This window comes from Platichthys flesus, chromosome 2 (assembly GCF_949316205.1).
Source record: "Platichthys flesus chromosome 2, fPlaFle2.1, whole genome shotgun sequence".
In the NCBI taxonomy this organism is placed as follows: domain Eukaryota; kingdom Metazoa; phylum Chordata; class Actinopteri; order Pleuronectiformes; family Pleuronectidae; genus Platichthys; species Platichthys flesus.
Window position 1 is genome coordinate 14,966,169 of NC_084946.1, and position 15,393 is coordinate 14,981,561.

The following is a 15,393-nucleotide window of genomic DNA, read 5'->3' on the forward strand; positions in this document are numbered from 1 at the left end:
TAAAGCACAATAAATTGTACACGTCCAGCAGGCTACATTTTTAAGATTACAGAATAGGATGCAAAAATGAATCCCAGTTTGTGTTGATAAACAGGACTGTTGTTTTGATTTATGAGATTGATCTTCACGTGTCCCGAAATGATCTCTTAGGAAAGTTTTGAATTTTCCTGTGTTCACTGATTTTAATAGGATGAAACTTATCAAAATCATCAGCCGACTTGAGTTCTTATGTGATCCAGAAAATAGGTTATTAAACTGAATTTCCTCTATAAATTAATCAGAACTGATGTATAGACTTTATTTAATGAACTACATCTTTTCAGCATTTATAAATCCAATTTTGCTTTTCAGAAATCTTTTTCAGCCTAAACGGGAACCACTGAACCTCTTAAGGCTGGAGCTGGTTCTGTCATGTACTGAGTTGAGTTGTTTGGATTTTCATATTTCTAAGTAGTGGCAATGTGCAGAAACTCCCAAATATAGTTTTTTTTAAATATAGTTTTTTTCCTGCATAGCACCAAATAACGGTTCCCTCGTGGCTGAGGCAAAGAACCACTGCCTCCACCTGTTAAGCACTTTTCCCTGTTAGAGTGGCGAAATGCAAAGTATTAATTGTGGAGAAGTGACAGATCTTTTTGGGGTTTTCGTTGCTCTGTAAGAAAAACAATTTAGATTTGTTCAAATGATCTTCTCCGTTTTAGCAGAAAAATATTAAAGGATAATTTGGTGTTTTCCAGTTATTTTTAAATGTTACAAGTTGTAAAGTTTTATCGGTTTGACAGATGTTTACAACTTTTTGTTGTATATTGCTATATGAGATTGTAGGTGAAAGAGTCACTTGTTGACACAATGAATTGTGATTTTGTGACAGTATATCAACACAGGAACCTAAACAGGTGGTTAAAAATGCTTTTCTAAAGTTAGAATCAAATTTGAAATCCGATTATCTTGCCTTAATATGTGAATACAGACTGTTTGGTCATGTGAGGGCCATGGACGCTTTGTATCCCAGAATCCTGAAATGTAGTTTTCTGTAACCTGACCTGGATTTAAGGTTAATGATCTGTCACCAAAGTTATCATTGCAATCCTCAAGATTTATATGAACGTGAAGGCTCATTCCTTTGTGTTTTTTGACCACTAAAGAAGAGTTTAAGATTAAAATATGAGACAAGAGTTCAGAATTTCAATCTCTACTTCCTGGTAATAACATGTAGATGAGTTTAAAATCTTAGGATAAAGAACCTTTATCAGTCCACCCAGTTTAAATGAGCTAAAGCAAAGTAACAGTCTAAATGCATCAAGCATGTGACCTGTTCACAGCATCAAACTGTGTTGGGTTAGGGGGTTTCCTTTCCCCTTCCTCTGCTTCTAATGGCTTGCTTTTCTCCCATGAACAACTGTTAATGTTGGTTTCACCTTTTTGACCACAGATGTCTTCACATGTGAATCCCAAGGCTGAAAGAGTAGACATTCAAACCAATTACATTTTTAAACAATCAATATTAAGAGCAACTCAGCTTGTTCAATCACTTTTGTACACATGAAAAAAGGGTTGCTGGTGGAAAAACCAGGAAACCAAAGATGATACTGAACTTTAAGTCTCATCTTTTAATCTTAAAAACAAAGGATGGGCCTTTCCATTACTTTGATGGGGCTGTATATTCTGATTCAGGAAAAAAACCTCAAAAATAAAAGGCCCACGTGTGGTCCTTTGGTTTGTGTAATTAGTGTGTAGTAGACTTTGGCTGTTGTGCCTTTGGCATTTGTTGAATTTCTCAGTTTGAAGTAATTTATCAAGTTTATTTTGTCGATCCAGTGCTGCACATTACAAAAACACTTGACAATTATGTTCATATTTAGACCTATTTTTCACCCCCCTGTAGTTTCCCTGAAACCTCCAGTGATTGACCCAGGCCAGAACAAAGTGTTTTGAGTTTAACAACCAGGCTAAAAGCCAAAGATGAGAAGCCACCTTTTGCAAAGTAATGTCAAGCTTCCTATACACCTGAACCAAGAGCCATGATGGTGAATTTTAGAGCTACAAATGCTGTAGAATTATACATTTGGTCCCTTGTCCATGACTTGATAATTAATTGTACAATTTTTTGAAGTCGCAATTTCAGCACAGTAGATTCGAATCCACTCTATAGGTTGTGTGTTTGGACAGTGTTTAGATATATTTGTGTGTGCTACACTGGGCAGTTATGTGCTTCTGAACCTGATGCATGTGGTACCAATGCTGTTTGCTCCTGAGCCTTCACCAGTCTCCTCTGTTGCATTCTGAAGGACAACCAAATACTCTGCTCCAATTCAAGACTATACTAAAGAAAATAAACTAATGCTAGTTTTGTGGTATTTTGTTTTCCCCGTTGCACTATTTGCTCCCCCTGGTTTTACTCTTTAACATTCCCCTCATGTAAATGGTCCGATATTGCTTTAAGTAACTGCAGAGCCTTTTCAATTGTATCATATGTAATTATGCATTTGCAGAATTTGATCTTAAACCACTGTAAGTTTTGTACTGTAAGAGTCTATTCCAAATAAAATACTTGACAGGCCTCTTTTCTACAACTACACAACACATGGTCAGTTTACAACCCCACACAAATATGTTATCTGTTATGAAGAATGAGAGTCACACTTTCAGGTTTTTGTAAAGATTTGTTTATTCTTTAGGCTGTTACAGCATCTTCACAATCTGCTTTACATGGGCTTTGGAGGAGCTCTTGGTGCACCAGCCTGTTGAACAGAACACAGACAGTTTAAGATTCATGTAACATAGTTGCTGGCCTGTCAAACTAAAAGTTGTAGCTCATACATAACTAAGCTTGGTTTATTAGCAGCCAAACTATAATAAGCATTAGTATCAATGGTCCTTTCCCTTCTATTACTAATCCCCTTGTCAGAGCTGCAATAAAACTGTATATGCATCACAGGTCATGTGGGTCAAGCATGCAGTGGATTGTACTTACAGCGGGCCTGAATCTGGGTGGAGGGGTTCGGTCTTTCCTGGCCTCACAGGAGCGGTTCCTTACCACCTTACTGTGGATGGCACAGCTGACACAGTAGTGAAGCTTCACATAGAGCTTGGGCAAAACATAAGCTGCAGAGACGACACAGGGAGGAGAAGTACAGATGAGGACATGCTGCCAAGTTAGAACTAAAATACTAAGACAGCGTTGGAGGTTGTGTCAAAACAAAGTTCAAATTCCACTCACAGTCAAAGACACTGGCCTCTGAGATGTCTCTCACGGCAGCAGCCTCCACTATGTTCCTGATGACAAACTTCTTGATGGCTTTGTCCTTGGGGACACAGCGGGCACAGTTGGTGCAGCGGATGGGCTGCACGTGCCCACGGCCCTTCTTGGCACGACCGTTATTCCTCCTTTTCTTAGTCTGTAAAACAAGACAACACAGTGAGCACTAAACACATCATATTCTAATAAGGGTCAGTGAATTAATACTGAAACTAAATGACAAATAGAGCACCAAAAAGGATAAGCTGGAGTCAACATATTAGATCAGTCACAATTTGCCAGTTTAAGACAATTTCAATTTATATAAAATAAGTTTATTTTTTAAACTAAATAATTGCTCAATAGAAAGATCCTTGAAATTTAGGATTTCCTGAACATCCCTCAAGTTTTAGGTTATCTGCACTAGGACAGTATCTACCAATTATTTTCATTTCTTTAAATCAGATTATTTCTTACACTTCTCAGTTATGTATGGTAATGTCAGGAAATGGGGAAAACAGATTAGTTTCTTAGAGGTTATCTATCCAAAAGGACTGACAGTCCAAAATCTGTTCAATGATTGCAAAGCAGAACTTGACAGGATTATAAATAAATATTGAATAAATTGAAATAAAATTGATCTCCATGACTGCGTTGCAGTCCACTGACACTTAATAGCAGCAATGGAGGCTTGTATAACGTAGCTCAGCAAATGACAAATTATAACTAATTGATTATCTTTAAATATTTCCAACACCGTCTAATAAACATTTTAGAATCGAACCATTAACAGATAACTTTAAAAGGAAGGATTAACATCCATTTTCATGACAAACCCACAATGGTGAGCATGGCTCAGCTGCGAGGTCCCGAAACGACTGCTACACAAACGGTTCTGCTCATCGGGTATGTCTGAATTTGAGTTCGATGATTTTAGAATAAGAGAACACCGTGAAAATCACATGTGTCTTCAGACCCAAATCCCTCCAGTTTCTCTGCCTTGTAGCGGCGGCGCCTTCCTTCGTCGGCTCTCACGAACACATGCACAAAACAGCTAGCCTGCTAACAGCTAGCATTAGGCCCAGACAACGTTAAAATAATTTCGGCCGACATTTACCATCGGTTCTCCGCACTGGGGGTTTATATGTAGGTTTATAACGCCGAGGAGGCACGGATGCTCGAGACTGATAGAGTTAAATGACAGTTTATTCTGTTTTAATCACACGGCCTCACTCAGACACACTCACCATGTTGCACGGGAAGCTGGAAAGAGAACCGGAAGAGGTTGTACCGCGACAAGTAGTGCAACGCGCTCCGCCCTCTAAATATTCACATTAAAAACACAAGCGAATCGACGTCTTACTTTAGTTTTTTAATTTCCACAAAGATTGCATGTTTGGGTTGTAGTTTAAATAATTTAAAGATTTGAAGAAATTCTAAAAAGTAAAGCATTAACAAACGTTCACTGCGGAGGGATATTATTGTTCATGTTTTTTAACCAGGCGTCACCTGACCGGGCGGAGTTCTCTTCACGGCTCTTCATGCGAATAGGAGGGGCTGCGTCGTGCTACGCCGTTAACTAAAACAAGCGTTCTAATGTTAACTTAATGAAAATAAGACATTTTTTAATTAATATCTTCTATGGTGCTATCAGTATTCGACAATGTAAAGATTTTATTTAAACCCATGCTTGAAATCGTCTCTATAAAATGTTAAAAGGTGAACTTTAAAACGTTACAAGTATTACATGAATTTACAGCTAAAGTATTATATAAACTCCACAACCAGTATTAGATGATTACACTCTGTATATTATTCAAGTAAAATATAGTCACAGTGCTCATTAAACAATTTGACCCATTTCAGAATAACATTATTTATAAAAAATGAATGATGCATTAACATCTGATGAAGGTGGAGCTCCTTTTATTTACTTCACATGGTGGTGGGCAGCTTCCAAAGAATCAATCAAATCGTATCTTAACTGTATGTGTTGTTCCATAAAGTAATAACTACATACAATAAACGTGGTGTCACAAAAGAACAGTCAATATCTATTATCTTTGGTTAGACCAGGAAAGAGAGCAATAGAGGAATTCACCATTGTGCAACCTTGCACACAATATATTTAGTTACTGTAGGTCTTTCTCAAAAAAGTTTATTTTGTTAAATCCCAAACATGATGCTGCCTTGAGACTACCTGTGACTAACATATCACCTTACTGGGATTATAGCGTCTTGAAAATGCAATTACCATTTACAAGATCTAATTAATTTGTAATAGTTGTGTAATGTTTTTGCTTTTAATGAAGAGTTGCACATAGCTACTGGGTCTGTGCGGCTGCCCCTTCCTGTTAAACACAACATGACACAGCAACCCTCAGCTTCATGTTCTGAACCTCCATGAATCTGCTGTTTCATTCAGTGTGAAGATATGTTTCACATAACACGTACTCATAATACCTGTCTGTAAATATGACACATGTTAATACGTAATAAAACACAGAGAACAATAAATACAATTTAAAAAATTTATTTAAATATTTCTGTGCCCTGTCCTCATTTCTTCTTCATCTTCTTGTCCTTGCTCTTCTTCTTGCCGGGCTTCTTGGCGTTGGCCTTCTGATAGAGGTAGAGTCCCACCAGGCCGAGCAGAGTGGGCACCAGGGCCAGACACACCATGGGGAACACGTCATTGATCATTTTCTGCCACGGCGTCTGCTGCGTTAGAGAAATCACCTCCACCTCGAACTCAAGAACAGCATCACCTTGGACAGATTGAGGTTGATACGTTGAAATGAATGTCAAGGCTATAACATAGGATTCACATAATTCTATTACTCATGAACGTTTTCAGCGACCACTCTAACCTGTATGAAAGTAAATATATTTTGTTGTTGTTTCACCCCTAATTTATGTAGACTATTCTTTTTAACTTGTCAGTTTACCTGTTAATAAATGAAGACGTGAAATTTATACTTTTAAAAATGTAAAATATGACATAATATTTAAAGGAAATAAAAGGTCACCAATGTATATTTACAGGATGAATCTAGACATAGTTTCAGTGTCTTGTAAATAAATATTTTTAAAACAAACAGAAATAAAATAAACACATTTATAAAAACCTTTACTGTGCTCAAGCTGCAAAAATATGTCTTCAGTAATGGGGACTTTATACAAATATACACTGCAGCGAAAAGTATTACTGCATTCAACACCAATCAGATTTTTCAATAGGAGACTGTATACATGTGCAATAATACTACATATATGTATATAAATATATTCTTATTCAAGTTGTGATGGGGATATCAACATCAGCAGACCTGTGTTGTAGTATGTGTAGTAGTGCACTTGATCTAGCTCAGTGTGCCCTGATTTGTGTGTGTGTGTGTGTGTGTGTGTGTGTGTGTGTGTGTGTTCAGTACCTGGGATTGTAGGAGGGTAACCTTTTTTTCCATACGCAAGGTGAGGTGGAATAGTGGCCTTGATTTTTTGCCTGAATGAAATAATAATTACAAAACACAATCACAGACAAAGCATTTTTTCCCGATTCTATCATAAAACCATTCACTTTGGTATTATTGTGAATTGAGGCCACTTTTCTTCAGATGGACTCTTTATTTTTCACTTACCCTTCACACACTCCGACCAGGCTTTGTTCCAGCCCTGATAAGAAAAGCACACAGAGAGAGTCAGCACAGCCAGAACATGTCCTACCTCACCACAGGCTTCACTTATCTATCAAATGTCACAGATCAGTCAGTGATCAAGCAACACACACGCAAACAAAACACGAAAATGTTAATTCACCGTGAATAACTGTCCTCTTCCCCAGCTCGACAACAAGAGGGTCCCGGGACAGAGACGAGTCGATCACCTTTCCGTCCATCAGCTTCCCCTGAACAAAAAAGAGGCAAGAGATGATGACTTCACTGAAAGACACTAAAAACTACAGCTCAGTCTCCTCTCAAACCTCTTGTGTGTTTTACCTTGTGCCTATTCAAATTGGGCGAATGCATAACTATAATGATTTATTGTTTATTTTGTATTAGAAATAATATAAATAGATGCACAGTCGGCCTAGTTCTTGATGAATTAATTGCAGAAAACACAATTATTCTAAAGACTTTTTTATCATATCAGTAATTCTCACAAATATTTTTGATCAGAAGACCCAGTTATATCTTGCATGGTTAAGAAAATGTGTTATGCTCAGGGAGTTGACAGAATTAGCTTTCAACCCATAGGAAGGCAAAAAAAAGTGAGTGTCTGTAGAATATGTGTAAAATAAACTGTTGATACGGATTCAGGAAATCATTCTACAAGTTTTACATAAGGTTTGATTGTTTTTAAAGACTGGAAAGTATTAGATCCAGGGTTATAATATAATAATAGCACATGGGAATTGTATTTTAATTACACGAAGGCACAGAGCAAATGGCTTGTTACAGCACATTGTGTTGATAAAATCCACATCAGAAAACTGAAACTCCTGAAGATCAACGTGCGTGCTGAGTGGAAACCACGAGCCTCCAGTGTGATCAATGGAAACACACACGCGCGCAGACACACACACACACAAACACTACACTTTTACTGCTGACGTGTTGCTCCGCCCCATCGCTCAATAGTATAAGCAGAGACGATCGACTCAGTACAACCAAGTGAAGCTCCCACACACATATCTGTGTGTGTTTGTCCTGCTCAATCAGCTGCTGACGTGACCACAGATTTGTGTATTATTCACACTCCACTGTGTGGATGCAATAACACAGTGTGTCCACATGGCTCGTGCCGACGGTGCCACATTGACAACGACTGGGATCGTCATCAGCAGACTCCCTCACATCCACTGATCTTTGCACAGACACACACAGTTGTGCAATGAAACAGTGCAACAGTGTTATAGTGTAACAGTGTAACAGTGTAACAATGTAACAATGTAACCGTGTAACGATGAAACGGTGAAAACGTGTCTTACCGTGTAGTGGATCTGCAGCGTGTCTCCCATTGCGGAAAGTAAAGAGCAAGTTTCTGGTCCCTCCTTTGGATCACAAGAAAGGTGAGACCGTTAGAAAGCGGTACATTGATTTAGCAGTGTGTGCTTCTGTGTTACAGCTGCAGTGTGTTTTCGTGTGTGTGTTGTGTGCGTGTGTGTGTGTGTGTTTGGGTCACTCACCAGGATCTCCACCTGAAGCTCCTCGGCTGTGTTGTCTTCTCCACAGGTGAAAGCTGTGAGCAGCAGCAGCAGCAGCAACACGCTGCTCTTCATCGTGAACTTCTGCAAAAGAGAAGAAGCCATGAGCAACAACTTCCGTGTCTTTTTCTTCTTCTTCTTCTTCTTCTTCTTCTGTCAGAGAGAGAGAGAGAAGCCGAGCGTCACAGTCAACTCGCCGGCCCTCAGTCTGTCCAAAATGGCTCAGCGGCCGCCTAATGCTGATGTGTTATAATAGAAGCGATAAGGACTGGCGGATCTGTGGACGTTGTCCCACCAGCTGGGTCTCTCCCTCTCTCACTCTTTCTCTCTCTCTCTCACAGAGCCCGCCTCACACATTCCGCCAACAGCATCCCATTAGGCCAAGGGAAGCGGAAGCGGCGCTATGTGCGTGTAGAGGCGCTGGGGGGCGCTGTTGGTTGTGTCCTGTGTTTCTGCAGCCTGTCCGAGCTGTCACAGTGTGCTGCACACGCCACGTCCCTGTTATAAGCCCACAATCCTGACTGTGGATGAGGAGGAGGCGGCTTCCCTTTGGTGGAAACCTGCTTTTTTTAAAGGGATAGTTCACCGTAAGAGGAAAATGCACTCATCATCTATTCACCACTGTACCGATGGAGGGATAGTAGCGATTCTGCTCCTGAAGTGTCATCCTGGTGTCTGTAGGGCTCCGAAATTCAAATTCGACTCGAAACAAGGTAATTCATGTTTTGTACAATTTTCCAACCATGGACAAACTAAACACCTTTTGAGTTTTAATGACAACTGAAGGCTAAAGGGCACAGGTGCTCTGATTATTAGACCTATATGTGAATGATGGTATAAATGACTTCCTTGCTCTTGGACTTGTAGATGCAAATAAGTGACTATGCCTTATATGTACAGATTTTGTGTAATTTATCAGAACTTGTAGGACCGAGTCAGTTCACAATTCACAGTCCTGTCAGCTACAGTGGTTTCAATCCTGAAGACCAGGGTCATTTAAATTGTGTGGAGGGGCTTTCTGAATGGGATATTGGTAAAATTATCAGTTCTCTAGGTTGACCTTTTTTAAGTAATCATTAGTTTCTCTCAATCAGACCTCAGTCACACACGATTTTTAAAATAACATTATACACTTCTTGAAAGAAAGCAGGTTTGAGCTGAGAGCGCTTTTAAAAAATAACATAAATGAGTCAAATCTAACTGGTTATTAAATCGTCCCTTCAAAAGCAACCACAACAAAAATAAATAACGCAGGACCTGTCCATAGACTGGACCTGTTCAGCGAATTTCAGGTTCGGGTTTGACATCTGCTCTCGCGAGATCTCGTGTGCTGTTGAGTCGTTCCCCGGAAAGTCTCGTGAGACGTTTAGTAGTGGACCTCTCAGCGAAGGTAAGTGAGGACCCTACCTCCATCGAACCATCATGTACACGTATGTACCTGTGGCCGTTAAAACAACAGTATGTGTTTAGTGTGTGTGTTCCGTCTATGGCGGTCGCGTGGCATCGGTGTCCCCCGGGCTGAAGCATCAGGGCTCGGCTCCGTGGCAGCGGGACGCCCGCTGTGGATGGATGTGTGGGATGGATGCTCGCTGCTAGCTCCCGTCACGTCTCATCGATTCAGCGGTTACAGCCAACACGGACAGACATGTGTTAATATACGTTATCAAGAATATGCGCTAAAATACGGAATTAACAGTGTTCTCCCGCAGTAGCGGGGCAGAGTCCGGGGCCGACACGGCTAACAGCGGCAGGTTAGCGGTGTCGTTACTCACCGTAGCACCGCCGGCTAACGTGAACCGGCCGGAGTCCCCGGGGGCTGGATGAGTGGATGTCATCAGAGGCCGTGCTGTCTGATGACATCCCCATCACAGACCCATACTGTTTGAACACAGTGGGTTGGGGGAGCTGCTGTCAGTGAGTGGATCCTCTTCAGCACCATGGACAGTGGTGAGGAGACTCACGTCACTTCCTCTGTCTTCACCTTGGTTTAGCTCCTGTTTCTGTTGGAGATAGACCTAAACAAATAGATAGCAACATTGTCATCTACATTGGATACATCAGAAAACACAGTGTGATCCACATGCACCTCCAAGCTGGCCCGCCATGCTTATATGTGTGTCTGTTGCGACCATCCAATATCTATACCTCTTCCTCTTGAGGGTTGCAGGGGGAGCTGGAGCCAATGCCAGCTGACATTGGGCGAGATGCAGGCTAGAAGGTACAACCCTGGATAGGTCGCCAGTGTATCGCAGGGCCAACATACAGAGATCAGACGTTGACTCTCACTGTCATGCTTACAATCAATTTATAGTTGCTTCTTAACCTATCACCCTGATCTTCATGTCTTTTGACTGTGAGAGGAAGCTGGACCCACACACATGGGGAGAACATGCCAACTCCACAGACAAAGACCCTAACCCGGGATTCAAACCTTCTTGTTTGCGAGATGACAGAGATACCCCCCCCACCACCACCACCACCACCACCACCACCACCACCATGCTGCACTGACGATGTTGCATGTTGATCAGATTGTAAATTCCACTGAGGCCAGTTTGTGATTTGAGATAAATTGGACTTGACACTGCTTGAAGTGAAATATTTAGACACCACACAGCATTCTACCATGTTCACGAGGGCTGCTCAGCATCATGTGTACTACAGGGTGAAATGTGGTCTTCCTTTGTCTCTTTCTCTGGACGGGATCAGCTGACTTTGTGTTAGACAGATTCACTGAATGTGTTTTTCGGTCTGGTAATATAGGACATGTTTATATGTGCTCTGAGGGCTTGGCGCTGTTTCAGGCTAACATTTGAAATAGGGGGAAGGAAAAAAAACAATCTGAACAGATTGTGCTTCAGCCCGGGGTCATGGGACTGACATGCATCTCATTCCCCCTCTCTGTGAGGATGACTGTGGGCAATGAGCACAGCTTCGCACCTGTCTTTGAGAATGCATGTAGAGGTGAGATTTTATGGAGCCGTTATTTAGAAAGGTGGGAGCGGGCTGCCTGGAGCATTTCTGCCTCTGTTACTTAACAAAGGCCTTACAGACTAGTGATTCTGTTTTGTTTTTTTAATGTGTTTATAATGTTATCATTCATTTAATTACTTCCAAGTATCACTAAACAGTTTCCTCCTCTGTTTCTCTCCTTCAGCCTTCCTTCGTAACTTATCCCCCTTCGTCAACTGAAGCTGGCATTCAGCATCACGACTGCAGCTGCTCTCTGAAGTTTAAAATCCTCATCAGAATCATGGGAAACATTTTTGGGAATTTGCTGAAGAGCCTCATCGGTAAGAAGGAGATGAGGATCTTGATGGTGGGGCTCGATGCTGCAGGGAAAACAACAATCCTCTACAAGCTCAAGTTGGGTGAAATCGTCACCACAATCCCAACCATCGGTAGGGGAACAGAATAATAAATTATACATTTATGATAGACACCTGTGTTTACTTTACATGTTGGGTTGCTCCTGTTTCCAGGGTTTAACGTGGAGACGGTGGAGTACAAGAACATCAGCTTCACTGTGTGGGACGTGGGTGGGCAAGACAAGATTCGCCCCCTCTGGAGACACTATTTTCAAAACACACAGGGTGAGCCCAGCTAATCAGAGGCTAACGCCAGCCTCAATGGTGTTACACCCTCTACTTCTCAAGAAAATATTTATCTTTGTGTGTTTTTGCTGTTTCAGGTCTAATCTTTGTGGTGGACAGTAACGACAGAGAGCGTGTGAACGAGGCACGAGAGGAGCTGATGAGGATGCTCGCCGAGGACGAGCTCAGGGATGCAGTGCTCCTCGTTTTTGCCAATAAACAGGCAAGACATCGTTACTGTTCTGCATGTGCATAACACATATACAGTAAATACAACAGGCTTGTAGCGAAGATCAACTCCTAAAAACGTTCTTCTGTTTTAATCTTTTTCATCAAGATCCATAAATCATTTTATGGGAAATTGGTCCAAAGGATAAAGAAAGTGATAAATACAATTTTGGATTTGCCACAAAAGTTAATGGGTTCCCTCAAATTGGTTCAGTAGTTTTTGTAAAGTCTTGGTAAACAGACAAATAGCAGTGGAGGTAATAATTGACTTTGCACAGTGTTTCCCACAGAATTGATTCTTTAGGAAAATAGCGCAGACAGCGCTACAAGGATTCAACAAAACACTAACTGATAGAGCTCTTACGTTATCATGAGATGTTTAATGACTGGTAAATGATTTATCCCCAGTAAATGTATACATGCATTCATTCTTGTCTTCAGGGTCACACATAGTTTTATCACTAATCCTCTCGGATTGAGGGCGGCACTTTCTCCTCGCTGACCTCTCACCTCTCTGACAGGATTTACCAAACGCCATGAACGCTGCTGAACTCACAGACAAGCTGGGCTTACACTCCCTGCGCCACCGTAACTGGTACATCCAAGCCACCTGCGCCACCAGCGGGGACGGGCTCTATGAGGGTCTTGATTGGCTGGCCAATCAACTCAAGAACAAGAAATAAGAAGACAACTGGAAACAGCAGCTGGCAGCTGCACCCATCCACCTTTATATTGATTTTTTTTGAGAATGGGGCTGTGGGTCGGGATCAAGGGTTTTGGTTGATCGGTGCAAAGAAAGATTCAGGGTCTGGGGGACCTGGGGGATTCAGCTTTCATTTTCAGTCTTTTGAGGACTCCAATAGTTTTCAGCTTTCATTGCAAACAGATTCTCACATACTCTGTATTTCACCACTCACACACACACTCACTCACCAGAACACTAACTGTAAGCATCACAGCCGACACTTCCTGTGTTCACCTCTTGTCCTTAGTTGCAGTGTACTGTGTGTTTGTCTGTCGGTGCCGTACCGAGGCATGTGTGTGACTCCACTGAGTCGACAATGAATCAAATAGGACTTTTTTTGTTGTTGTCAGTCGTCCATGCAAAGCACTTGTCTGTGTCGTTTGTACTTCCTGTGTGTTTTTGGCCTTCTTTTCCTCTGGGAGCCATGAGAACAATCACAGCCGGCAGATTCACGTCACCATGATTCAAACTGCGCCTACCTTTAATTTGACGAGCAACTCTGAGGCACTTTGACGCTCAGATAACGTGTGTTCATGTGAAATGTATGTATTCTTGCAAGCGGCTCAGACACACAACAACAGTCCTCTTACTGCCTCATTTTTTAAAACCTTTTGATATCTGTGGCATCTTTCTATAATCCGCGCGTGAGATCCCGAAGCGCTGAAGCCCCCCCTTTTTAAATCTTTACAAATCCAGTCTCGATCGCCTGACCCGCATGCACGGTGGTAGATGTCGCTTGCATTGCTGCGTACCTTTTTCTTCCTCTGAGCTGCATGGATGTTGACGCTGTTTGTTATATTTCCTCAAACTAGCCTGATTGTGTTCTGGTGCTGTTTGCAAAAAAACAACCCTGTCGCCACTTCCTTCTTATTACATTGTGCTTAAAACTGCGTAGCCAGCTTCATGGTCTGTTAATGGGAAAGCAGTGTATCGGTTGACCTGCACAGAAACACAAGACACACAAGACCAGCATAGATGCTTCTCGTCCGCCATCTTGTTTTGGTCCATGTGAGTCACTCAAACTGCTTCAGGTTGCTCTCGCTTCACGTGTTCTTGTCTCCGACTTGCATATCGAGGGAGCAGGTAATGGTTGGTGATTCTGTCGCTGAGAACTCTGTGTTACTGAATGTGAATATTGTTGAATCTATAAATGGCTGTACTGTAATTTATTTGACATAGATTTTCCTTTATTTTATGTGACGTGTCAGCATAATTATACGACACCAAGCAGGGTAAACAGAGTGATACATGGGTGTTGTAGTTTTTGGAGATTCATCAGCACGTCCGCGACTCACCTCGGAACGGGCGACGCGTCAGTACCTCGCCCCTGACACCAGCAGAATCCACCGATTTCTGTCAATAGAAATGATTTGTGTGTTTCATACGTGGATACTGCTACTCACTCACCAGTGGCAGTGCAACATACTGTATATTCACCCCAACCTGTCAATGCATTGTTTACATTCAACATGTTTAGTCATGAGTTTTATCGTTTGGGTTTTGTGGCCTTATATTTCGTCATGACTTCACATGACTTTCCTTGAGCTAGTTTGAGTCACATATATTTATCTATCGTATATAGAATGATTTGCAGATTTATTTCTCTATGCCCTCAAGAGGCAGGGTTTTGCACCACGGTGTGAGGTGAAGAGGCAAAGGTTTTTGTCCGACAGTATCGTTTGTTCTGCGAGTAAACTTGATTCAAATTTGATGGTAGGTTTCTTTGGTTTGTTTTTTTGGGGTGTAAAGAAACTTTGATGTAGACAGTCTCTGTGAAATAATGATGATCAGTGCGAACATAGAAATAAAAAAAAGGCAAAAAAAAGTCCAAACTCTGATGATTCATTCTGAGCCGTTACAGTTACACAGGTCGATTTAAAGACGTTGAAGACTAAATGACCCGATGCAGAACGCATGGGGAAATGTGTGTGTGTGATGTGAGACAACAAACAAAATACTGCTGTGTTACAAATAAACCCATTTTCTGTATGGCCTGTCTCGTCGAGTGTGAGTGAGTGAGCGTTACTGATGAACTCAAACACACACCTTCACACATATGGTATTCATGTAAGACAATGGCATCCTGGAGGCTGTTACAAGTTGCAGCCAAAAGAGGGCAGTGTTTAGCAGCAGTATCTGACAGTTAACAGTTTCCTGAAAAGTTTTATGATCACATTTTATGTTCATGGTCTGGAAACCCCTGCACCAGCTTTACAGCTCATGAAACGTACCTAACATACAGATATAGCTTTCATTTTGTCTCCTGGATATTTTTCCTGATGTTGTGAGAATTGCTTCTAAACCTGATTTTTGAAATGATAAAATGTTTCAAAAATCTGTTAATGAAAATGTCGTATTGCCTCTGTTTGAGGTCCCAGAGAGCACA

The 15,393-nt window shown here is 41.4% G+C and overlaps 3 protein-coding genes across 5 annotated transcripts; 1 reads left to right on the forward strand and 2 right to left on the reverse strand.

The window, feature by feature from the left end:
* Positions 1-2,650: 2,650 nt before the first annotated feature.
* Positions 2,651-4,641, reverse strand: LOC133965907 (small ribosomal subunit protein eS26). 2 transcript variants are annotated; one of them, XM_062400502.1, is made up of 4 exons: positions 4,486-4,641; positions 3,221-3,398; positions 2,975-3,105; positions 2,651-2,741 (listed from the first exon to the last, which is right to left on the reverse strand). In XM_062400502.1, exons 1-4 carry the CDS (start codon positions 4,486-4,488, stop codon positions 2,706-2,708), a joined length of 348 nt encoding a protein of 115 aa, XP_062256486.1. In that variant the 5' UTR covers positions 4,489-4,641; the 3' UTR covers positions 2,651-2,705. The 2 variants fall into 2 exon arrangements, with proteins under 2 accessions (XP_062256486.1, XP_062256494.1); XM_062400510.1 differs by lacking the exon at positions 4,486-4,641 and adding an exon at positions 4,356-4,375.
* A 1,114-nt stretch (positions 4,642-5,755) lies between these two features.
* Positions 5,756-8,903, reverse strand: fkbp11 (FKBP prolyl isomerase 11). The gene is made up of 6 exons (XM_062400474.1): positions 8,424-8,903; positions 8,226-8,288; positions 7,055-7,142; positions 6,877-6,910; positions 6,670-6,740; positions 5,756-6,006 (listed from the first exon to the last, which is right to left on the reverse strand). The coding sequence occupies exons 1-6, from the start codon at positions 8,544-8,546 to the stop codon at positions 5,798-5,800; spliced, it is 588 nt and encodes a 195-aa protein (XP_062256458.1). The 5' UTR covers positions 8,547-8,903; the 3' UTR covers positions 5,756-5,797.
* Positions 8,904-8,910: 7 nt separating this feature from the next.
* LOC133965892 (ADP-ribosylation factor 3-like) lies at positions 8,911-14,996 on the forward strand. 2 transcript variants are annotated; one of them, XM_062400492.1, is made up of 5 exons: positions 8,911-9,154; positions 11,599-11,842; positions 11,924-12,034; positions 12,133-12,257; positions 12,784-14,996. In XM_062400492.1, the coding sequence occupies exons 2-5, from the start codon at positions 11,695-11,697 to the stop codon at positions 12,943-12,945; spliced, it is 546 nt and encodes a 181-aa protein (XP_062256476.1). In that variant the 5' UTR covers positions 8,911-9,154; positions 11,599-11,694; the 3' UTR covers positions 12,946-14,996. The 2 variants fall into 2 exon arrangements, with proteins under 2 accessions (XP_062256476.1, XP_062256469.1); XM_062400485.1 differs by lacking the exon at positions 8,911-9,154 and adding an exon at positions 9,654-9,831.
* The last annotated feature ends 397 nt before the right edge of the window (positions 14,997-15,393 follow it).

What these genes read in the sequence shown, in the direction of transcription:
- LOC133965892 (XM_062400492.1), top strand. Translation starts at nt 11,695, where the DNA reads ATGGGAAACATTTTTGGGAATTTGCTGAAGAGCCTCATCGGTAAGAAG. An exon ending in CACCACAATCCCAACCATCG is followed by an intron (nt 11,843 to 11,923) that starts GTAGGGGAACAG and finishes TCCTGTTTCCAG; the next exon opens with GGTTTAACGTGGAGACGGTG. An exon ending in CTATTTTCAAAACACACAGG is followed by an intron (nt 12,035 to 12,132) that starts GTGAGCCCAGCT and finishes TTGCTGTTTCAG; the next exon opens with GTCTAATCTTTGTGGTGGAC.
- fkbp11 (XM_062400474.1), bottom strand. Translation starts at nt 8,546, where the DNA reads ATGGCTTCTTCTCTTTTGCAGAAGTTCACGATGAAGAGCAGCGTGTTG. An exon ending in CGCTGCAGATCCACTACACG is followed by an intron (nt 7,143 to 8,225) that starts GTAAGACACGTT and finishes TTTTTTGTTCAG; the next exon opens with GGGAAGCTGATGGACGGAAA. An exon ending in TTACCCTCCTACAATCCCAG is followed by an intron (nt 6,007 to 6,669) that starts GTACTGAACACA and finishes AATCTGTCCAAG; the next exon opens with GTGATGCTGTTCTTGAGTTC.
- LOC133965907 (XM_062400502.1), bottom strand. An exon ending in AGAGGCCAGTGTCTTTGACT is followed by an intron (nt 3,106 to 3,220) that starts GTGAGTGGAATT and finishes TCGTCTCTGCAG; the next exon opens with CTTATGTTTTGCCCAAGCTC. An exon ending in CACCCAGATTCAGGCCCGCT is followed by an intron (nt 2,742 to 2,974) that starts GTAAGTACAATC and finishes TCTGTTCAACAG; the next exon opens with GCTGGTGCACCAAGAGCTCC.